The 25252-nt window shown below is 37.1% G+C and overlaps 2 protein-coding genes across 3 annotated transcripts in view; both read left to right on the top strand.

Moving 5' to 3' along the window:
• LOC149535768 (putative lysophospholipase BODYGUARD 1) overlaps positions 1-25252 on the top strand; it is an 86456-nt gene that overhangs the window by 42897 nt on the left and 18307 nt on the right. The gene's annotated exons all lie outside the window — the stretch shown is intronic.
• Positions 10197-12887, top strand: LOC149535769 (uncharacterized). Its single transcript, XM_089807577.1, has 6 exons — positions 10197-10358; positions 10481-10713; positions 10831-10983; positions 11069-11469; positions 11574-11979; positions 12115-12887. Exons 1-6 carry the CDS (start codon positions 10213-10215, stop codon positions 12183-12185), a joined length of 1410 nt encoding a protein of 469 aa, XP_089663703.1. The 5' UTR covers positions 10197-10212; the 3' UTR covers positions 12186-12887.

The following is a 25252-nucleotide window of genomic DNA, read 5'->3' as shown; positions in this document are numbered from 1 at the left end:
AGAAATACACCAGATACAACTCTTGATAGTTAAACCTCTACATATCAAAGAAACAGATTTAGATGGTCTCTTACAAGAATAATATTAGTTCCAATTCGTATAGGATTCAGGGACATTATATTGAGGCATTGATCTTTAGCATTTGATGGAAGATTAAAAACTTATGTATAATATATGATGTCTCTAAAGATGAAGTATTGACTGTGGAACATAGAATAATATGTAAATATAAAATAAGGGCTTTATGATATGGCAAGGAAGCAAAATCAAAACATTAATTCAGAATTATTGGTTAAGTAAATTATATTCCTAGGAGGGGCATTACAATGAGGGTTGATATCCTGTGGACATGAACTAGTTAGGGAAACTGACATATCCAACATTGGTGCCAATGATGCACAATATATATATCGAAACAAATATCCAATAAGAATCCACAGGGCGAGGATATGTCTATTTCCTAAGAGAACAAGGACTCTCAAGAAGAATGATAGAATAATCTCAACAAACCAAGATCACATCCACTTATTATATTTGAAGGTCCATGTATTCTATTATGGATAGTCTTGGAGATTATTCAGAGATACAAATTTTATCATGCAAAGTTAAGTTAATCAAGAGATGATCCAAGTCATTCTTGTAGCCACATAGAAATCTAGGTAGTCTTGGTGACTAATTTTATGTGCCTGGATATCTACATTTGAAGAAATCTTTGATGATAATGAATAGTTGATTCGCCATATGTCATCATTCAAGGAAAGAGTGATTAAAAGAGTAATCATATTCTTTTAGCAGTAGATTATGACTGTACTTTGGAGTGTGATGGAACTCTACATTTTGGCTAAATTTATAGTCCCAAATACTACACAAAGGGAGAATCTTCAGATCCTACCCATTACTTATATTCATACAATATGCTTCAAAACACCAACATCATGAATGTCAAAAGAATAGATAAAGATGTCTTTGAAGATGATCTTGCTATTATTTGCCTTCAGATAAAACATGTATGCAAGACTATATTGTATAAAAGAAAGGTTGAAGTTTAATAGAAGACAGGAAAAACATCAAGAATGAACAAATACATATCATGAACATTATGCAGCATCAATATATACAATAGCAGTAGTTAGAATATCAAAAGCAGCAGAATAAGAGGTATCAACTAAAGAAAGTGAGAAAAGCCATTGAAACAATTTACATTCTTCAAACACAGAATCTGATGCAGTCCTCGTTCCATTTTGAAAAGTATTCTTATAAAGACTGATAAAACTTTGATGTCAAAGAGTTTAGCACGGGATCTGTCTAATAATGCAGAAGTTTCATCTTCAGTGTTACCAAAACCTACAGGTGTAGCAAATAAGATGCTAAGTAATGAATCATCTCCAGGACAGTATGTAAAATCTGGCATAGGATAATTTTCCATGTTATGTGGCTGTTGGCTGAAGTGCGAAGTTCGAAAATATGGATAGAACTTAAGTTGGCTGAGGATGTCACTTGCAGGACCAGGCCAAGAAAACCACTTGTAAAACATTACGATGATCACCGGCAAGCACAAAAGGAAGAAAGAAATGTCGAGCTCTATGTTACCAATGAGTGCATTCCCACTCATTTTGCTGAGTGAACAGGCATGATGGAAATGAGGAAAATGGAGCCAGTCAGACCAAAAAATGATGAAAGCCATTTCCTCGTCCCCAAAGAAGGATGGTATTGCCATCAGTGTGTTAGCAATGCACATACTTGTTTACTGTACAGGGTAAAAGGATACTTAATGCACGTAGTATAGTAAGATATAACACAAAATAGATACTTTATTCATATACGCAATATGCTTATTACAATAACTCTAATGATTCTGATGATATCTTCAAAGTCCTTTCCAGATAGTGTACATATACTTTCCCGAAGGAGTGACTCAATCGTCACGCACCCATTCAGATACAGTTCTACCCGTCGACTACAATATAGAATTTACCGACAACATCATCCCCCCCAAAAAGAAAAGTCGTCTCTGGATGATAATTACAAAATATCCGAGATAGATTAACAAAATGGAATACATTAACTGACTAACTATAACAAGATAGATTTGTTTCTGTCACATCACATCCACATTCCTTTCGTGCTTGCGTTGCATTTGTAACCTCCGCTAACACAATACTGTCACCTTAGCCAATTTGACCTTGATAGCCACCCGTGCCACATTCTTTGCTTCCAACTCTTGGGTACGCTGAGCCAAGTGTCGCTCTATTGCCTCCAACTGGATGATCAGCTCCTTCGAGCTCTCTATGCATCCACCAAGACAGCCTCACGTCCAACACCTACTCCAAGTGCTTCAAAGCGTATCACCCCTCTCATAAGGCTTGCTCCAGTGCTCTCTCCACCTTTGGCACACAGGCACTTCATGTCTGGAGCAGCTCCAAGTCTCATCAACTGGTCATACTTCCCACGACTGATAACTGAACTGACTGGGGGTCTAGGGGGCACCCTCAAACTCACAGAAAAGTCCATGGAACACACCATTTTTGTGATATTCTTCCGATCCCATACTTTTTCTGCCAACTGCTTATGTTTTCTTCGTTACCTATTTATGTCTTTCCGTTCAGTACCATATATTTTTCATTCTCAACTGTTATGATTTGTCGTCATTTAAAATTTTTTTTTTTTACACTTCATGTCCCATTCTATCAATCACCTCTACCCCTGTTTTAATAATGGTTGTTTTGTCTTTTGCAACCCTTTGACTGATCGTATGACAATGCTTCCTTCGTTCTCCCACTGATCTTGCAAGGGCCGTACAACCACTTCTTTCAACTCCTGGGTGTACGGTCCAACTTTGCTCTTCTGGACTTCTCTTTCTTGAATGTACACCGTTGACACTTTTCACTTTCATGTATATTGATAATGTATGGTGCTTGATGTTTCTTTCCTTGAGCCGTACGATTGTACAAAATATCTTCAAATGGCCGCTTCAACGTCTTTCTGTTGTTTTAATTGCTCCTCCGTACGTCGTACGATACTTTCTTCCTCCCAATAATGCTCTTGTATGTTCGTACGGCCCTATGTTTTATCCTTTATGCTGTACAGAAGGTCGTACGGTGCTTTCTCTTTCATAGACAGTGCATTTGTGTCCATACGATCTCTGCCTTCTTGCTTGCCGTATGGTTTATTGCAACATTTGTTGAGTTCCCATATCTTTGTATCCGCACATTTTGCCTCTACTGGCCATACGGTACCCTCTCCTTCGCCATACGGTATTCTAATTGTTTCCCTTCTATCACCGCCAAACGGTGCCTCTCTCTCTGTCCGTACGACCGTACAGTGGTTTCACAACTCCTTTGTCTTTGTTTATTTATGTCCATACTCACTGACTCCCTCTAAATGACTTTCGTTCAGGCCGTACGGTGCTTGCCTTCTATGTCTGTGCGGTTCGTATGGTGTCTTCTTCCCAAATAATAGAAACAAGAATGTATAGTGTCTTCCAGACGTTTGCTACTATTCGTAATACTCTTTGTTTACTGTTTAAATGAATGTTATCCTTCTCTGTGATATCTATTATAGTCTCCTCCTTTTCCAATGGTCATACGGTTTTGGGATAATTCTTTTTACTACTGTTCTCCTGTTTATTTTTTATTTTTCCTTATTACGTCTATCAACTTAAAATAGAAAGATTTCATTTTACACTTAATTTACATATATACATTAATATTCATTATTTATTCTCAGTTGTTCGTCCGCTGGGGCGCATTATTTCTTTCGCAATAGATTTTCAACTTCGATCCATTCACTACGTCGGCCATTTCCTTTCCGTCTAGCATCCATAGTTTGATTGCTTTGTTATCGCCCACTTCACAGATTTTATATGACCCAACCCGCTTTATTTTAAATTTGCCTGGCCTGATCTCGTTGTGCCCATTATACTTTAGCACTAGTTGTCCCAATTGAAATCTGTTCAACTTCAAGTGCTTGTCGTGCCATGCCTTATGCTTGTTCTGTATAACCTTCGTGGCCCATTGTGCCTGCAATCGTCACTCATCAAGTTTATTTAAATTATACCATCCCTCCCTTAGACTTTCCATATCTCCAATTTTTTTTTTATCACAATCCTCGAACTTGGTACCATAAATTTTGTCAACTGCCACTCCTTGCCATCAATAATTATATTCTTGATTTTAGAACCTTCACTCTGTATTGCTGAAGTTTTTATTAAGCCCTTCCTCTTTGTTTCCTGTGCAAACCATATGATGTGTTTTCCTTGCTGCTGATACCTTTCTACTAAATTTGTGGTGCATTGTAACCTTTTCTTTTTGCGCGGTCCGTTCACCGTGTACCGTACGGTGGAATCTTTCCTTTTTCTGGGTTTGTACTATATGTTCTTCCCTTCAGCTTCAGCTGTAACTGCCTTTCCTTCTTCTGCTTCTCTGTATTCCTTCAAACATTCCTTTTCCTCTCCTTTCTCACTTTCATCGACCCTTAACATATTATAGTTTGGAAAGAGCTCGTAATCCTCCATCTACTAGTGGAATAGGCCGTTCACCTTGTCTAGGTCGTCATCATTTGACCCTCCTAATCTCAATACTCCTCCTTCGTCCAGTTCCATTCTCTTCTTTCCTTCATCGTCACCTTCACCTTCGGAATTTGATGACACCAGCTCCTCACCTACCATTTGTGTGCAGGTCAATTACGAATCTTCGGCCTCCGCATTGCATGGATAGGGTATTTCATTTCGAGTTATGTTTCACTTTTGCTTGTACCAACCAATCCCGTCCAAGGATAGCATCATACCCTTTTCTTTTCAATGGAATGACTACAAAATCTAATAAAAATGGTTGTGTTCCAATAGTTATCGGTTGTGCCATCAAGGTTCCCAACAGTTTGATTCCGCGTTGATCCGCCGTGAGTAATTGGAATGTAGGTGGCCACAGCGCGGGTTGTCCTAACTTTTTCCATATATCTTCTGGTAACACATTCACCCCTGATCCTCCGTTCACTATTGTGTTTGTAAGTACAGTTCCCAGAATACCCATCTCGACTCCTGCCGGATTCCTTCCCATCGTGAGTGCTAGTAGCATCAGGTCTGTTGTCATCGTTTCACTACCGTCCCTTCCTGTTTCCTCCATCACTTTCGGAATTGGTGTCATATTCAAAATGGCTGTCCGTAACTGGGGCATTGTAAGGTCATTTAATTTTATCGGAACTTCTGTTTGCATTACTTGCCTTATCATGTTTTGTTCAGCCAGGTTCCTCTTCGAGGTATTGATAGTCTTTTGCTTGCAAATTTCCTGTTTCCATTTGTTTCTCCAACTTTGTTCGTTTCTTTTCTTCCTCTGCATTAGGGTACTTTGCCTTCTTAGCTTGCTCACGTGTAATGGCTAGTACCTTCTCATCACATGCTTCAATGCTTAAAAAATTCACCCCTTGCTTGGGGCATTTTGAATCTTCGTGGTCTCCCGGACCACACCATCTACATAATAGTTGCGGTGTCTCCTTCGTGGTACAATCTCTGGTGAAGTGGCCCTAGAGGTTGCATGCACGACATTGTATCATTGGTCATCCACTCGCGTCATATCGAATCTGACTCTGGCCTCCATTATTATTATTGTTATTATTATTTCCACCCCTTCCGCGCCAGTTATTGTTGTGATAACCTCCTGAGGTTGCATTGTTGTTCATGTTATTTTCGGTGGACACTTCCTGCGTCAGCAACACTTGCTGGTGTCCTTTTGACTTCATATTAAACGAGCACTCCTTTATGGAATGTCCCACCATTGGTAGATATCATAGAATTGTTTCTTCGGACATGAACCCTTTGTGTGGCCATCCTCTTTACAGTCCGTGCACCACAATTCTCCCTTCACTGAGTTCGGATTCTTTTTCAAAATTTTAAATTCTTTCATCATTCATAGCATATCTTTCTGTAACGCTTGAACTTTCTTGCTTGATTCTTCACCACTACTGCTACTTTCAGACGATGAATCGTCTGAATCTGACGATTTATGCTTCTTCTTGCTTGTTTTCTGTTCGCTTTCCAGGCCCATTGCGTGATTATACGCATTGGTGTACGATGGTGGTGGTACAATCTTCATCTTCTTTTTCAAAGCCGGCCGTAGCCCTTCAACAAACCATCTTTTCTTCAATCAGTCAATTGGTTGACTCTCCATCTTTCCCAATTAGCTCCTTTAGTTGTCTTGCATAGGCATAGATTGTTTCATTCTTTCCTTGCTTAGTGTTGTATATCTCTGCTACAATTTCATTATTGTTCCATATTAGTTGGAACTCTGCTATGAACTCTTTTCTGACATCTGCCCATGTAGTCAATTTATGATGGTCGGCACTTGCAACCCAATCAATTGCTACGCCCCATAGGATTGCTGGAAATTGCCAGACCCAATCATCTTCATCTGTTATACCGTTTTCTGTCCATATTGTTTTACACGTCTTGCAGTGTTTGATTGGATCTGTCGTCCTATCTCCATTAAACTTTGGCAATTTCTCTTTTGGTCTTGCCATTGTTACTTTCTTCTGATTTTGAGGTACCTGATTCTGAGGTACCTATTGTGTACCCGCACTATTTTGAGCACCCGTATTGTTCTACACACCCACGTTGTTTTGCACACTTGTGTTGTTCTGAGCACTCGTGTTGTTCTACACAACTGTGCTGTTCTATACAACCGTGCTGCTTTGGACAACCATCCTACTTCCAACAACCGTGCTACTTGGTGAGAACAGATCTTCCTCAAGCGAAATGGTTTGATTTTCTCCCTATATCCATTCGTCGGGTGTATTAGGAATGAAGAGTTCACTCTACACCCATGCTCCCTTGGCACTTCGAGCCGTGCGAGTTGCTTCCCTTCCGTTCAGATGTTCTACCCTCAGCGTATACAGGTTAAGGAACTCCTCCCTTGTTTCTTCCACCAAATTCAATCGATGTCAAGTCTTTTCCAGCAATTCCTCAACATTCCTCGACCTGCTAGGTGAATGCACTCCCTTCGTTTGTGCCCCTTCACCCCCTCGGTGTTTGTCGGCAATCTGCTGAAGCTTCTATTTGCGCTTCGCCTGTTGTGCTAAAATTAAAACTTCATGCGTCGTATGTATTTCATCCTTATCTTTTCTCTTATTCCTATCCTTATTAAGCAAATTCAGCATTAATCTTCATCACACTTCCTTCGTTCTAGGTTCGACTTACAAAGACGCCAAATGTTTACCGTAGAGGGTAAAATGATACTTAATGCATGTAGTATAGTAAGATATAACGCAAAACAAATACTTTATTCATATACGCAATATGCTTATTACAATAATTCTAACGATTCTGATGATGTCTTCAAATTCCCTTCCAAACGGTGTACATATACTTTCCCGAAGGGGTGACTCAACTGTCATGCGCCCATTTGGATACAATTCTAGTCGTCGGCTACAATATAGAATTTACCGACAACTATACTTAACACCAAACGATACCTTTGGAAGCCTCCAAACATCTGAAACACATTTTCCTTGAACACTGCAATAAGGAAGTGGAGTTCGTGAATAGAAGGGTGACTCATTCTGTGGAAGAGAAGACTGAATGAATTCTTATGTTCAAAGGATAACCCAGAGTGTCCTCCAACTTCTCGTCTCTTCTAGCATTTTCGGCAATTGAGGAAAACATTGATAAATACCAAGGCTTCAGATAAATAAAATAATAAGCATATGAGTAATAGGATCAAGACAAATAAGATAAATAGATAGGAGTCTGACAATGAAGCAGTGATTATCTACAACCACTACAAATGTTTATAAGGAAATTAGGTCCCGTTTGGTTGGGGAAGATGAATTTGGCTCAAAACCTTATTATCTCATAACTAGGTTTTTGAAAACCTGGTTTTGCATTTTGGGAAGATAGTTGGACCATTTGGTTGACACGAAAGATGAATATACAAATTTATATTCTTCGTTTGGTTGCCAATTTAGAAATTGGAATTGGAATGGAATGTGACTGGGAATATTCTTTTCTTGCGTTTGTTGTTCATTTTTGAATTGGAATTGGAATTTGATGTAGATTTTTTTAATCTTATTTTATTATGAAACACAAGTATTATAAATAGATACCAACTTCATCCTATATGATTTGATTGATGGAAATTCATCACACATGGATTGCATAATTTAGTTTTAAAAAACAATCCTTCCTTTATAATTATATTATTATTAAAAAATTTCAATTATTATTATTTTATCTTATTATTATTTTCTCATTTTAATTTTTTTTAATAATTAAAATGCACCACAATTTTTGACATGCGAATGTTAATGAGCAGAGAGATTCATTTGATGTAGCTCCTTTGATGCACAAAATTGTACAACATTGCGAGACCGAACAAGGAGTCCCTTCCCTTCAAACAGTCTTGCAATCCTACGCAGACACGAAAATGCACCACAATTTTTGACCTGCAAATGTCAAATGAGCAGAAAGACATTCATTCGATATTTGACTCATTCAATGTATCTCCTTCGGCACACGAAACTACACAACATCGTGAGATCGGTGTCAATAGTAATTTCTGGTCATCACTCACCCGCTCCACGAAAAATATATTCAAATAAATGATCACTGGAACTCCTGGCAAAAACATGTACACACCATCGATCACTTTATCTCATTATTCATAATAGCGATCTATTACATTTTTCACTTTTATCGCTAGAATTAGTGATAACCCTAATGCTCATCGCCATATCCATTTTCTTGTAAAAGAGATTCTCAATCAAAATTGCCTTATCGCTATAATCTATAGCAATCCTTGTTATAGCCATATTGCTTTGTCATTATAACACATAGTGATATTCGTCTCTTCATCGCTTATCGCTATGTCATCTTTACACCAACACAACGCGCAATCCTTTTGACCTATCGCTATTATATATAGCGACCTATATTGCTTTGTCGTCAGAACACAGCGATATACGTGTCTTCATTGCTTATTGCTATGCCATGTTTATTCCAAACACGATGCATGATCCTTTTAAGTTTTTAACCCATCACTATAATATATAGCAGAGTAACGAGAATCGCCATAAAATCGCCTGAATCGGCGATTCAGCAATGGCAATTTTTTTGGAGTCGGAAATCGCCATTGCCGATTTCTTCAGGTGAATCGCCTGAATCGCTGATTCAAGCGATTCATACAAAAAATCGCATGAATCGCCTTGAAAAATCGGCATGAATCGCCCGCGGCCAATAAAGTATAGAGTTGTAAAATTTAGAAAAATTGCTTGTTTTTTTTACTTTGTTTTTGACCTATTCTCTTTGTTATAACCCTAAAGGGCCTTCTATTTGTTAAACATGAGTAGAAGAGAGGAAAAGTGAGAGAGAAGAAGAGAAAAGAAAAGCCATAGGTTTCTAACCGGCAAGAAGAAAGAGCACAAAAGAGATCAGCAATCCATTTGGGGAGGCCATCAATTGCATTGGGAGCATTAGGGAGCCAATCTCAACACTCCTCAACTCATTTGCAAGAGGTAAGTGCTCTTTTTTTTTTTGCATGTTAGTGTATTATGCATTTTTTGTTAAATTTTTATAGTTTTCAAGATTTTTAGTTTAGATCTTGAATGTTCTTTATTTTTACTAAGTTGCAAACTAGGGTTTGTTGTTTTGTAGCTTTTATTAGCTTCAAACTTTGATATTTTACATATAAATTTTTATTGCAGCAGCCTTTGCTTTCATTTTTTGCAAATTCGCAATGGGTAGAAAAGATGAATGTTGGAAATATAACGAAGAGTTTCCTGGAAGAACCAAATATAAAACAAAATGTATTTTTTGTAAAGAAAAAATAACTTCTGGGGGTATTTATAGATTGAAATACCACATTGCTGCTATACCTGGACACGATGTTACAATTTGCACTCACCAAACTCCTGAGGCAAAACGCACTTGCTTAATGGCATTAGAAAAAATTGAAAAAGACAAAGCCAATAGGAAAATGCAACTTGAAGGGTTAAGGGGTATTGGCTCCCATGTTCCCGCATCCGCATCTGCAGCCGCATCCACATCTGCATCTGCATCAGCTTCTGCATCTGTAGGTTGTGTTGGAGAGGGTTCTTCTAGGCCTCCTTTTTATTCTAGTTCTTCTGCTCGTGCTAGTGCTAGTCGGTCACATACTGAGACAGAGTCCCACACCAACCTATTGCAGCCCCCACACCAACCTATTGCAGCCCAGAGTGCGGAAAAACAGAATGGATAGTTACTTTGTGCCCCGCACTACTCTTGGTTCCCAACCCACGCTTGAGGGCATGGGTTTGAACAAGGAAATTCATGATGCTGCCAGAAAGGAGATATGCAAATTTTGGTACTTTTGCAACATTCCATTTATTGCAGCCAGGTAATTGATTCTTTTTTCGTTGTTTTCTTTAAAGTTAAAATTAAAAGTAAAAGTGAAACTTTAATTATATTTACTCGTTTTATAATTTGAGTCTTTGACATCTAAATTTTTATTTGTGACAGGGCTCCTTATTGGCAAAACATGATAGACGCGGTTGCTATTTGTGGTCCGGGGTTTAAAGCCCCAACTAAGGCTGAGTTGAGCGGATACCTCTTGGATGAGATGGTAGAGGACATGAGGGCTGAGCTCGAGGAGAACCGAAAGGAGTGGATTGCAAAGGGTTGCACCATCATGACTGATGGTTGGACAGATAGGAGGAATAGAACACTCCTCAATTTTCTTGTATCCTGTGGAGGTAATTGATCATTCTACTTTCCTACATACATAATTGTAAATTTTGATTTGTTGAATGCTAATTTGTTGATGATCCATTTAATTTTAATATTCTAATTCGTTGTTTTGTTACTTGTAGGATATACCATGTTTATCAAATCCATTGATGCTTCCGCACATGTAAAAAATGCCACATACTTATGTGAGGCTATTGAGGAAGTCATAGCAGAGGTGGGAGAACAAAATGTGATCCAGGTGATGACGGATACTGCAGCAAGTTATGTTGCTACAGGTAAACTTTTAACTTTTCAAGTTTTGAAAATAAATTTATTTGAATTTTGAAATTTGAATTTCTAATTGACTTAAAATTGTTGTAGGTAAACTTTTGATGGAGAGGCACCCCACCATATTTTGGTCCCCTTGTGCGGCACATTGCATTGACCTCATGTTGGAGGAAATTGGCAAACTTGAGTTTGTCAAGTCATGTGTGGAAAGGGCAAAAAACATATGCAAATTCATTTATAATCATTCATTTGTCCTTAGCACAATGAGGAAGTACACAGAAGGCAAAGAGTTAGCTCGCCCAGGTATCACGAGGTTTGCCTCGAATTTCATCACCTTGCAGTCCTTGTTGACATCAAGGGATGAATTGAGGAGCATGTTTGTTGGGCGGGAGTGGATTTCCTCTTCCTATGCTACGACCACTGTAGGGATAGATGTGGCGGATTGCATATTTGATGAGGATGGTTTTTGGAAACCCGCTAGAGAAATCCTGCAGGTAAATTTATTGCAATTTAACATTTAGTATTTTACTTTTACTTTAAGTTATATTATTTTATATTTAAGTTTTGACTCAAGTTTTTTGTTTTACTTTATATGTAGGTCACTGAGCCCCTTGTAGCTTTGCTACGAATTGCTGATGGGGAGAAGCCCTCTATGGGCTACATTTATGAGGGCATGGATAGGGCCAAGGAGGCCATCAGAGCCCAATATGCAGGAGTGCAGGAGAGGTATGGCCCTATTTGGGACATCATCGATAGGAGATGGCAGAATCAGCTCCATCGACCCATCCATGTAGCAGCTTACTTTCTGAATCTGGCATATCGTTTCCGTCCTGAGTTCAAGGCGGATGTGGAGGTTCTCACTGGCTTATACACAGTGATTCAGAGGTTGAGTAGCGATGAAGATAGCGCTGCTGTGATTGTTGAGCTAGACCAGTTCAACAATAAAGAGGGGCCACTTTTCTCTGGCAGGATGGCCATAAATGCTCAGACAACACTACAACCAGGTAAAAATTAAATAATATATTCAATGTTCATGAATCTAGATTCTAATCTTAAAGTTGATTATGTAATTTTAGAGTTAACTTGTAATTTGTAAATGAGACTAATTGTTTCTATTTTCAATTTTCCCCTTATTGCAGAGAGATGGTGGCAAATGTTTGGGGCCACAACCCCAAAACTTCAAAAAATTGCCATTCATATTCTGAGTTAGCCAAGCAGTGCTTCTGGATGTGAGCGCAGTTGGTCCATGTTCGAGCACATCCATTCGGAGAGGAGAAACAGGTTGACAGTGCAAAAGTTGAATGATATTGTCTTTGTTCATTACAACCTCCGTCTTAGGATCAGACAGATTTTGGGCATTGACTCCTCTCCGATCATTCTGGAGGAGATTGATCCAGAATCAGAGCGGCTCACAGAGGTTGTGGATCCAGTCTTCACTGAGGAAGACCGTGTGTGGGTTGACCAGGTGGATATAGAGGCTGAGGCAGCTAGAGCACATTCTTCAGGCATTGGTAGACGCACACGGGCACGCACAGGCACAAGCCCGAGCGACGTTCATGAGCCCATCATACATGCGGGAGATGGCTCGGCAGTCCTCTAGGACCTACATTAGACGCCTTGCTACTAGGCAGACTGGATACTCAGAGGCTGAGGCTGAGGTTGCAGCCGAGCTTCAGGATGATGTTGAGGATGATGATGATGACTATGAGTCTGAGGCTTGAGCTGGAGCCTTGTTTTTATATTTTGTTTACAGATATTGATACTGAATCATTGATAGACATATGTTTCAAAGTTTCAAACTTTCATGGATCTTCATCTTAGATTCTTACATACATTTATGATTTGATGTCTTATGGATCATCTTACATACATTCTATGATTTAAATCATTGTGATCATTTGATTTCTATTTACTTCAGCTAGCCTACAATTTACATTTTAGATAACATAGTTACATATGTGATGGATTTTATGTTCCATGTTTATGTATGTTAAGTTTTAACTTCTATTTGATGATGTTATAGTGTGTTTAAGTTATATTCAATAAAGGGTGCATGAAATAAGTTTTAAATTGTTAAAATCTTTAAATTTAAAGGGTTTTTTCAAATTTGCCGATTCATTGCCGATTCATTGCCGATTCACGATTCGATTTGGCCTTGCCGATTCCGATCCGATTTCGATTCTTGTTACTTTGATATATAGTGACCTATACTACTTTGCCATCATAACACATAGCGATATACGTGTCTTTATAGCTTATCGCTATGCCATGTTTACTCCAAACGTAATGCACGATCCTTTAGACCCATCGCTATATTATATAGCAACCTTTTGAGAGATCATACTGCCATCGCCATAAGTTATGACAATCATGTATTTTCTATTGCTGATCGCCACAACACAATCCTCCCCTTTTTGATCACGGAAAACACTATCGCTGAGACATATAGCGATATAATATCTTTATCGCTCATCGCCAAGATGACTATATTTCATTGTCCGCTTGCCGATAATCACTAGGTGTTAAAGCAAATGTCAAATGAGTAGAAAGATATTTGTTTGATATTTGACTCATTCAATGCATCTTTTTCGACACACGAAACTGCACAACATCGCGAGATTGCAACAAGGAGTCCTTTCGCTTCAAATAGTCTTGTAGTCTTGCACAGGGACGAAAATGCACCACATCGCGAGATCACAACAAGGAGTCCTTTCACTTCAAACAGTCCTGCGATCTTACGCAGGCACGAAAATGCACCACAGTTTTGGACCTGCGAATGTTGAACGAGCATAAAGATATTCATTCGATATTTGACTCATTCGATTTATCTCCTTTGATGCACGAAACTGCACAACATCGCCAGATCGCAACAAGGAGTCCTTTCACTTAAATCAGTCTTGCGATTTTGCGCAGGCACGAAAATGGACCACAGTTTTCGATCTGCGAATGTCGAACGAGCAGAAAGATATTCATTTGATATTTGACTCATTTGATGTAGCTACTTCGATGCACGAAACTGCTCAATGTTTTAATGCACCCAAGAATTCCCGAAACTGCACAACTGTATATGGCTGAAAATATGTCAGTTTTCCTTCAGATAAGTATTGTGATTTGAGGTATTTGTTATGCTAATATGTTTTCACATGTTGTATATAGAGAAAGACTTGATAGAAATTTATTTAAATAATTATTCTTAATGTTATTATTATTTTAAACAAATAAACATTGAACATGTTCAATCATACACAAATTTGAAAGAATCTTATTTATTTTTAAAAATATGAGACAAAAAAAAATTGAAATTATTTGTAAAGAATAAGAGATAGACAAGTTCATAGTATCCATAAAAGAAGAATATTGATTTAACATTATATTGAATTTGTTATTGACATCACATAACTTCTCACAAATATATTTTAAATAAATGCAGTAAAATGTCAAAAATCTAATAAAGAATGCAAAGAACCTTGTAAAACATAGTTCCAATTTGTTAATAAAATAAGATAGATAAAAATCGTGTTAAAATTATCTACAGCAGAAACATAATTTCCCTTCAACCAAAAGATTTGCCTTAATTTTTTAAACATCCCTTTTAATTTAGAATCTTCATCATAAAAAACATCAAATGACTCTATTCATTAAAATTGAACCTTAATCATTTTGAACTCGATTAAAATGACATAAATTGGTTGAATCCATAACAAACTATAGCAGATTCATTTTATAAGCAAATTGTTAGTAGAGAGATTTTTCATACAGGTTAATATTGTTATCATTTGCATAAGTTGATCTAAATCCGCACTCAGTAATTTTGTTACAAGATCTTATGCTTTTGTTTTTGGCTTTCTTAGAATTTTGTGCATTCCTTATAAGCTAAAAGAAAAACAATATATATATTTTTTGCCTTCACTTCTTTGTAACCTACAATAAAATAAAAAATCTTTATAAATTCAATGAAAGATAAGTGAGATTTATTTATTTTTAAAAAGCCATCATAATATTATGTTACATAGACGAGAAAAAGAGGCAAAAACTCTCTATTTTTCAATTATCAATAACCATTTTTCCTATAAATTCTCTAGTTTATGACCACGTAAACTATTCATTGATCTAACATAATTGATATAGTTGTACATTTCATTGCTATCGGTACAGATAATTCAAAGTAACATATCTAGCATGAGATAGAAGATGGAAAAACAATATTCATGAACTGATGGGAAAGAACAATATCCATGATCTGAGTGGTGGTGTGAAAACACACCGTTAAATATGAAAACGTAGGGAAATCCACACTCTACACAAACAATATCCATGAACTGATGGGAAAGAACAATATCCGTGATTTGAATGGTGGTGTGAAAACACATTGTTAAATATAAAAACACAGGGAAATCCACGCTCTACACCCTTATGCCCCACATTCGATGAGCAACCCTCTCATATGCTACTCAATCTTCCCATTACTGTTTGTATCATTAGATGGTCAATCCTACATATACAAACTAAACATGCTTGAAAAAGTAAAACTTGATTATTTTTTAATGGAATGCACCAAGGAGTAGCATCAAAAATATTGACCGTTTACAAACATGAACAAACAATCATCTAATATATAATTTTTTTAATCAGCATTTGCAGTCTCGCAATATCAACAAATCAGGATCAATTAGAAAAACACAAAAGAAAGACACTTTGTCAATACCGTTGACATCCCATCAGGAAGCACATACATAGGAAACCAAATAGGGAAAAAAAGACAAGAAATAAAAAAATATCCAAGCAAATTAGGAATATACATATAACATGGGACAAAATCACGAACTGTACAATCATGTACCAAAACACATTTCTATCAGCATATGCTCTCAAGTTCTACAATTGAGCATTCATCATTTGCTACTCCTTGGTTTATTCCACGTTAAGTATAGTTCAACTATAGCTCTAAATAACAATGAAATGAACAACTATACCAAACGTTTACGAGGTCATAAACTTTGTATAGATCCATGCCAATCTTAGCTCTGATCTATACATAGTTCATCTACACATAATAGTTTATGATGTCATAAACTATGCATAGATCAATGCTTTCATGTCATTACCTCTGATTACCTGTATATATCGTAGTTAAAGCTCTGATTATCTGTATGCAATGAAATGTACAACTATATGAATAGTTTACAAGGTCATAAACTATGTATAGATCAAGTATGTATGGATCCATGCAATACCAAGGCAGCTCATAAAATGGAATTACTTCAAATGCCAATCATGCCAATGCCAATGAAATGAACAACTAAACTATGTAACAATTTGTTGCCAGCCTGCTTAGAAAAATAGTCAATATGTGCTCAGTAAGGAGTTCCCGTTTAGTGCTGTGAGAGATCAATGCAATACCATTAAACATAGCCAACTCATAAATTGGAATTATTTCATATGCCAATCATGCCAATGCCAATGAAATGAACAACTAAACTATGTATTGATCAATGCCAATCATGCCAATGAAATAAATAACTAAACTATGGATTAATCAAGTATGTATAGATCCATGCAATACCATTAAACAAAGCTAACTCATAAACTTGAATTACTTTAGATGCTAATCATTCCAATGCCAATGGAATGAACAACTAAATTATGTAACAGTTTGTTGTCAGTCTACTTAGCAAAATAGTCAATATGTGCTTAGTAACAAGTTCCAGTTTAGTGTTGTGAGAGATCAATGCAATACCATTAAACAAACCCAACTCATAAACTAGAATTACTTCAGATGCCAATCATGCAAATGTCAATGAAATGAACAACTAAACTATGTATTGATCAATGCCAACCATGCCAATGAAATGAACAACTAAACTATGTAACAATTAATGTATGAGATAAAATATGTATAAAAACAAAAAGTAAATGAAGTAACACTCAAAGTAATAGTCAATGGATAAGATCAAAGTAACAGTCAAAGTAAACCAAGAAACTCTGAAAGTAGCAGTAACTAGCTGAAATAACTAAATTGCACCAAATTTCATTGCAATCCAGTCCACTCTCTCCGCCTCATCCATCATCAAGAACCCTTTGGCTCTTTTGGGTTGAAGCATGAAGGTGTCGTGTGCTTTCGGGAAAACACCTCGACTTAGTTCAAGGATGGCTTTGAGAGCAGTATACGTGACACTCAAAACATTAACCTCTTCAAATTTATCCATTTTTACAATCTGAGGCTTATCGAGGCCATCTTTGAGTTCCTTCATAGTTTCGCATATCACATCCAATGATGCAGCCAGAGTTGTCTTCTTCCTCTTTCCCCTTCTTGATGATGATGGTGGAGGAGTTCCTCTACCACTTGCACTAGACTGATTGGAATGATATAACTCTTCAGCCAAATCCGATTGGCTGTCAAGAGGTGTATCGTAACCGGTATTGTCTTCATCAAGCGGGTGGAATGCATCGTTCATAGGGCGCCCTTCTTCAGCATCAAGGGGTGTTGCAGCTGTGTACCCTTCAGCAATGTCATTGCCGACAATTACAGCCAACTCATTGAAATATTGGAAGGGTGACCTCTTATACATTTTTGCATTTTTGAATTCTCTCTACATGTAAGCATAAATAAATGGATTAGGTTGTTAGTCTTTCATTATTAAAATAAGAAGGCAATATTTCTTCAATCAAAAGAGTACAAAGATCATCCTACCTTCAAAATGTCATCCCACATAGAATCTTCAACATCCACAATTTGAGTTGCTTCATTAAGCAAACCCAATTGTATTTCTCAAGTCCTTTATTACTCTGTATCCTAATTTCCATTTTTTGAGCTTATTCTTAATAATATCTTGTGATAGATTCAAGTTCATCTTTGCATTGAATGTCCTCTCTATGGCGGTCCACGCTTCTTTTTCAAAACCACCTTCACCTTTTCATCTGAGATGAACTTGTTTGAGGAGCAAGTCTATAAACTTGCGTACCATCTGTTTTTTCCACATTATTTCTTTGAAGAAGAAGAAGATATGTGGCTCGCATTGAGGGGTCCATCCATCTCGCTCAAAGTAATGGGAGAATCCATTTGGCTCACACTAACGGGTTCGTTCATGCTCATCATGAGCTCAGTATATGCCATGCTCCACAATTTCTGTTCACAAGGTATATATTGTTGTCATTGCTTTAAACATATTACAATTTAAACTAATCATATGATTGAAATTGAAAGTTAATGCTCTTTAAATTTAAATGGAATGCAACAAGAACTAACATTAGAAAAATAAGATTTTCAATGAATTCGTTGTTCTCTTGTTAATAGTGGATTTATAATCTTCATCATTTGGTACTCCTTGCTGTATTTCATTTAAAATTGAAGATGATAAAGTTTAAATTTCAATTTTTAATACATCCTAATGCAACGAGGCTAACATATTCAATAGGTATAAACATATTACAATTTAAACTAATAATATTATTGAAATTGAAAGTTAATGCTCTTTAAATTTAATTGGAATGTAGCAAGGACTAACATCAGAAAAAGGAAATCATCCATCACTATAAATGCATACATCACTTTAATCAAATAAAACACATTGTCCCATAAAAGTTCAATTATTCTTGGGATCTGTAATCTTCCCACATCCTATTTGCTATATCTTCTTGAAATTGTGCCCACTCATTTCTATCCTCTTGAGACAACCCATATGTCTCAAACACTGGTACCTCTATCCCATCACAATCATCTTCCTCTTCAATAGCTACTTCCGATGGAAGGCTATCCTCCATCATAATGAAATTGTGAAGTATACAGCATGTTAAAACAATATAGGATTGTGTCATGATACCATAAGACATTGCATGTCTCAGGATTGGAAAACACTGCTTCAGAATACCAAACGTACGTTCTACTGCATTTCTAAGAGAGGAGTGTCGGTGGTTGAACAACTCATGTGTACAGTTTATTGGGTTTTCTCTTGACCACTCTTTCAAGTGGTAGCATGTACATCGATAAAGAGCAAGAAATCCAGGTGCATTTGGATATCGAACATCCATTAGAAAATATTTTCCTGCATAAAGAAAGTATATCGTCAATACTTGAAACATTTAGCATACCCTTGAGTATATTAAAATGTGATTTGGCTTACCAGGGTGAACTACAAGTGGATCTGCTCTAGATAGAGCTGAAGCTAGAACACGACTATCCGCAACAGATCTTCCCAACCAACAAGACAGTACTGAAACTTACAATCAAAGGAGTAGACACCCAGAACATTTTGCGACAAGTTCCCTTTTCTATCACGATATTTACCTTGTATGTCAACATCAATAGTGACTGGAATATGGGTTCCATCGATAACTCCAACGCAATCCTATGGGATATGATACACTGATCAAATGTATGCGCAAGCAATAATAAGATAAGGATAACAATCCAGACAATAAACTTGTAACAATGCACTATTTACCTTGAAGAACGGGTCAAAACAGTCCTTCCCACTAAGTTCGGGAGGAGTGCTTGGACTAGGTGGTATGAAGTAATCCTTGTGAAGGGCTAAGCCAGCCGTCAACACCTTTTGGAAGTACTGACTGACTGTCTCTCCTGAGTGCCCAAAGTTATGGGCAATCTTGCGGTTCCTCAGATTGTGCCCAAGGGTGTGGAGGAACATCAGTAGTTTCCTCTAACTTCAAGTGGATCGTATCTCTCAAGCTTCCTTTTAGCGTGAGAATACAAGCTAGATGAAAGACGACTGCCCTACTCATTTGAATTTGATCATGACAATCCACCTCATTGGAATAATATCTCTACAAAAAGAATTTCCTTTTCTTATTCGTTTACCCATTTGACTGCCTTCTCGGGCTACCAGTACTTTGGCTATGACTACGAAAGAGAAAAGAATTGTGAGAATACGGGTGTATGTGGTGTACCTAACTATGCGCCCTTGAACCTCTATACTGTCCATAAGATCCATCAGTAGTGTAAGATGTGGACAAATTATACACTATTAGTTACGAGATATCAACTATCACCTATTGAGATACAACATGATTATTTGCTAGGCTCATTGCATTAAGAAGTCAATTATTTATTCAAATACAACAAGGAGTACCAACTGATGAGGATCATAAGCCCATAATGAACAATGCAACAATAACGTGTCATTCTACTCCATGTAATCTGTCTGTAGCAATGAATGCATAATATTGATTCCATTTGTCTATATGCACACACAGACATGTATTTATGAACACAGACACACATGTATATGCATACAAAGATATGTGTATATATGTACACATGCACATGTATGTATGTATGTATGTACACACACACATGTATAAATTGTACAAACACACATGTATGTATGTACACACACATGTACAAATTATATCTGAATTTGGGTTTTTATGAATGCATTTTAATAAACCATCGGGTCCATCAAAATTGAGGTTCATCTTTTAGAAGATGAAAAGGAGCATTGTTGGCATTTGGGAATAGGCTTTCTCTCTACATTGATCTATATATAGTTTACTACCTCATAAACTATGTGTAGATGAACTATGCATAGATTAGAGCCAAGATTGGCATTGATATATACATACTTGATCTATGCATAGTTTATGACCTCATAAACTATGTATAGTTGATGTATACATAGTTTAGTGGCTCATTTCATTGGCATGATTGGCATTGATCTCATTACTGAGCACATATTGACTGTTTTGCTAAGCAGATAAAAACAGATCCATGATAAACAATGTATAGGTCAACTATGTATAGATAAAAGCTATGATTTCCATTGATCTATATGTAGTTGGTCCATACATAGTTTATGATCTCATAAACTATGTGTAGATGAATTATGTATCGATCGGAGCCAAGATTGGCATTGATCTATACATACTTGATCTATACATAGTTTACAACCTCATAAACTAGTATAGGGTCCGTAATTTGATATTGGGATCAAGTTTGAAGTCCTACAGGGAATATCATTTTGAACTGATCTATGTCTTGAATGTAAAGAAAATTTCAGTTTAATCTATGTTTTTGTGGAACTAGATGTATTGTTAGCCTTAGATTGAATAAAAAAGGTTTTTGGATTATATCAGGTAAAACAAGGAACTTAAGGTACGAATAGTTAATTAATAACACCCAAGTAGGTGTGTGAAATCCACCAATTCATTGTATTTTTTTCTGAACTCCAAACTGTCCCCTTTTTAGCACTTGTCTTCTAATTTATGAATGTTATCAAGCATGTGAAGGTATATATAAATTCTCCAATGCTGTATTTTTTCAAACTTTTAGACAATAATGGGAAGTTTAAAGAGAATATTTTGTCCAGGTAGAGTGGAACGTCATAATATTTTGTCCAAACACAACAAAAAACCCAAAATGCAAAAATTGGTGGGAGAAGAGAATCGTGCGTGTGGAGATGAGTCCAAAGCTATCGTTCAAAGCTGTCGTTGTCGTCCAAAGCAGAGAGAAATAGAGATGCAGAAGAACCCTATTACCAAATGTACAACTGTTGTTGATGCAAAGAAACCCTATTCCAAATGCACAGACGTCATTGATGCAAAGAAACCCTATTCAGCCATCGCCAGAGAACAATGCAAAGAACAATATTGCTCGAGAAACCCTATTCCCAAATGCCTTTTTCATCTTCCAAAAATCTTACCATGATTTTGGCAGACTCGATGGTTTTATTAAAACGCGTTCATAAAAACCCAAATTCAGGTTATAATTTGGAATTCCACCTATTTTGTTGGAAGATGCATCTTCCAAATTTGGTAAAAAAATGGAAGATGAAAGTGAAAATCGGGTTCTAAGTTTGATGAACCAAATGCCTGGTTTTAGCTCTAAAACCAGACTTTTGCCCTCATATCCCTTTTCTGCCCCTCATCTTCTTTTAACCAAACGAGGCCTTAATGATAAGAGAACCAGTGTTGATGGTCAGACACCGAGTATTAAACAGGATGAGGAAGGTTGGGCGATTGATCCCAGTGATTAATTGATATGAACCAAAATGCCATACCATCACCGGTAGGACACTCAAAGATTATAATGGATTGTGGTGATCAACGTTCGTTCAGGCAAAGCTCATATGAAGGCATGAATAAAAAATAAATTTATGTTAGCTTGAGAATGTTTATATTTCATATCATCGAATAAGGTCATCCTGAAAGCTGTAACAATATTGAAAATTAAAAGATGTGATTATAATTAAAAGTGTAATTATTTAAGGAAGAGCTGACGGGATAACCTCTAAATTTTGAACAAGCGGTGTTATATTAAAAATAATAATATTAAAGTAACAGATGAAGAGTTACGATTTAAAAGGATATAATGTTTCGTTGACTCACTTCTAAGTCATGAATAAGGTATAAATAGAGGATGTCAAGGTTCTTTGAAAATGTCCACACAAGAGAAAGCCTAATGACCAAGAGGAAAGGGATGCATCAGGACGAGAATAATCCAGCGACAGGGGATACTAGCGACGGGATTTGCAGAGGGTTTGTTATGACTGCTGAATGCACGACCTGATTCCAGTGATGAGATTTGCAGAGGATACAACCAGCCACAGGATTTGCACGAGATTTGAAGAGTGACGAGTTTATCAAGACAAGGGCAGAGCCTGGATTTGCAACAACAAACAGGGCAGAAAAGACAACAGACTGGGACCACATAGAGGCTGAGCATAGGAAAGGAGACAGGTCAAGTCCATAGGGAGCAGTAGATGACAGAGTAGGAGAAACAAAATCTTATTATTATTTTATCAAACACCGAGATTAGAGGTTAGACTCGGCAAACTATGCTTTATTTTCTTTTCTATTGTATTTTTTTATGAACGGGTTGGAACCCGAAAACTGCATTCATCCTTTCTCTCATGACAAAACAAGCACCACACATAAACACACAACGAACACAAACACAAAGAGATTCTACATCTGGGTTAACAATGCAGAATATTGCGAGGTTAAGAATAGGAGGCCCTATACCGAATATTCAGGATCAGGACAGGCAACAGTATGGGAACCTAAACCAGTATTTGAACACTCTCAGGACGGCACAGTGGTTGCTTTGCAATCCTCAAATGCAGTCAAAACCAAGGGCTCTTGTAGGTCGTCAATACCTCTTGCCAAAAAAGCAGTAGGAAGAGCATCACGATGTAAACACCAAATTCATTTTCGTCAATGAAAAACAATACCTAGGGATACTTAAAGGAGACAAATCCAAAAGAAGAAAATAAAACTGTAGAAGAGGAAACTTATCATGATTTTACTAAGGACAGCTAAAAACCTCCTAATAACCGACACAAAGGAACAAGCAAAAGATGTTTCACCAATACAAGAGGAATCTCAGGAAACTGTGACAGGGATTCCTATAATAAAAGATGGAACAAACAAAGGAACTTGCAAAGGGAGTTTTCTACAAGAACCTTACAACCCCCCTCCTCTTCTCTACTTTGGTCTTCGGAAACATATGTAATGACCTTATGGACATGAAAAGAAGGGTAGAGGACTTGGAAGAGAAAGGACAACAGGATAGAGAAAAGTTACAGGAGGTCACAATATCCAGTTGGGAACTTGAAAGAGAAAATAAATGGTTGAAAAAACAGGTCTTAAATCTTCAAGACGACATCGAGAGAGGGCAGCAAGAAATAATATCTATCAAACAGACTTTGAATGAAGGGAAAGTGACAATAGAAAATAACTTGGAAAAAATAACTAAATCAAATACCACAACAAAAATGGAGGAAGTTCAAGCAACATTAGCAGGCATAGTGCTAAGAGAAAATGAATTAAAAGTGCAAATAAAAGAAGCAAAATCATGGGCACAAGTGGTCAATGAACCATCCATGGAATAGAAGGAAGTCATTAAAAAACAAGTCAAGAGACAAATCAGAGAGGAGAAGGAAATACAAGAAAGGGCTGTAAACATCATTATCAAAGGCTTAAAAGACTATGGGGAATGAGAGAAAACAAAGATTTTGACACGACTTCCTTAGTGACAAACTAAAATGGACAGGTAAAATCTGGCAAGCAAACAAAATTTGAAGAAGTATGGGAATGGGGAAAAATAGACATGTGAGAGTTACTTTCAGCAAATAGAAGATAAGAGTGCAATCTTGAAGAACAGGGGGTTACTCAAAGACACCCAGATATTCTTAGACGAGGATTTAACCATTAACTAGCAAGAGGAAAGGAGGAAGGAGTGGGAGAAAGTAAAATCAGCAAGGGCTGCTGGCAAATGGGCTTGGATGAAAAACGGTAGAGCACATATTGCCGACAAATTAGTGAATCAAAAATAGGAACTTAGGGCCCCACGAGAGTATCTAAGCACGGTAAGTTGGAATTGTAGAGGATATCCATGGAGAAGAGGACCGAGGTTGGAGCCCATAGCCGAGGGACAAGACATTATTTGTCTCCTAGAAAGACACAAACATGAGAGAAGTAGGATTTCAGATTTCGAAGGGTACGATAAAATCTCTGTGTGGAATGAAGAAACAAAGACAAGTAAAGGTCATGGAGGGATTACTATCTTGATAAAAGATACGTGGAACAAAATCATAAAATTAGAGAAAGAGGACCCAAATAAACAATTTATATGGCTGAAGATTGAGGATGGTGAGGAGATCACATGGCTAGTAGTGTGCTATTTTGCACCAAAAAGCTCTAAATTCTACAAAAAGAGACATCTCGACAATGAAGATCCATTTGCAGCTTTAAAGAAAGATGTGCTTTTCTTTAATCAAACTGGTAACACAATCCTTCTAGGAGATTTTAATGCTAGGACAGCGAGTAGCCAGGCTATTCTGTTGGGCAACGATCTAACAGAGGACAGTAATCCCTTGTGGCTAAAAGAAGATGATAACAATATCAGCAAACAAACTTCACAAGATGAAAAAGGTGGTGTGTGTCACTTTGGTGCTGAACTCTTAGGGCTATGCAGCCTCCACGGACTAGTTGTGTGTAATGGTATGAAGATGTGGCCTAAATCAAAGAAATTTATTTGCAAAACGCATAACGGACAAAGTGTGGTAGACTATCTAATATGTTCACAATCAATCATCACCAAAGTAGTTGATTTCGGAATTAAACAATGTCCCATAGAACTAAATTCAGACCATATGCCTCTCTGTATTAAATACAATATGAAGGTCAAAAGACTGAAAAGTGATTAGGTTCTAGATGAAAGCACAAAAGGACATAAAGAGGGCAAGATTCTTATAAACAACGATAATAAAAAGATATTTTGCTCCGCTCTTGAACAACAACTCCAAATGCATCATAACATCACGA

The sequence above is a fragment of the Cupressus sempervirens genome, chromosome 10 (genome assembly GCF_028749045.1).
Source record: "Cupressus sempervirens isolate cs-2001-9-10 chromosome 10, ASM2874904v1, whole genome shotgun sequence".
NCBI classification, from domain to species: domain Eukaryota; kingdom Viridiplantae; phylum Streptophyta; class Pinopsida; order Cupressales; family Cupressaceae; genus Cupressus; species Cupressus sempervirens.
The sequence above is the reverse complement of the archived record's forward strand: the minus strand, read 5'-3'. Positions and strand labels throughout refer to the sequence as shown.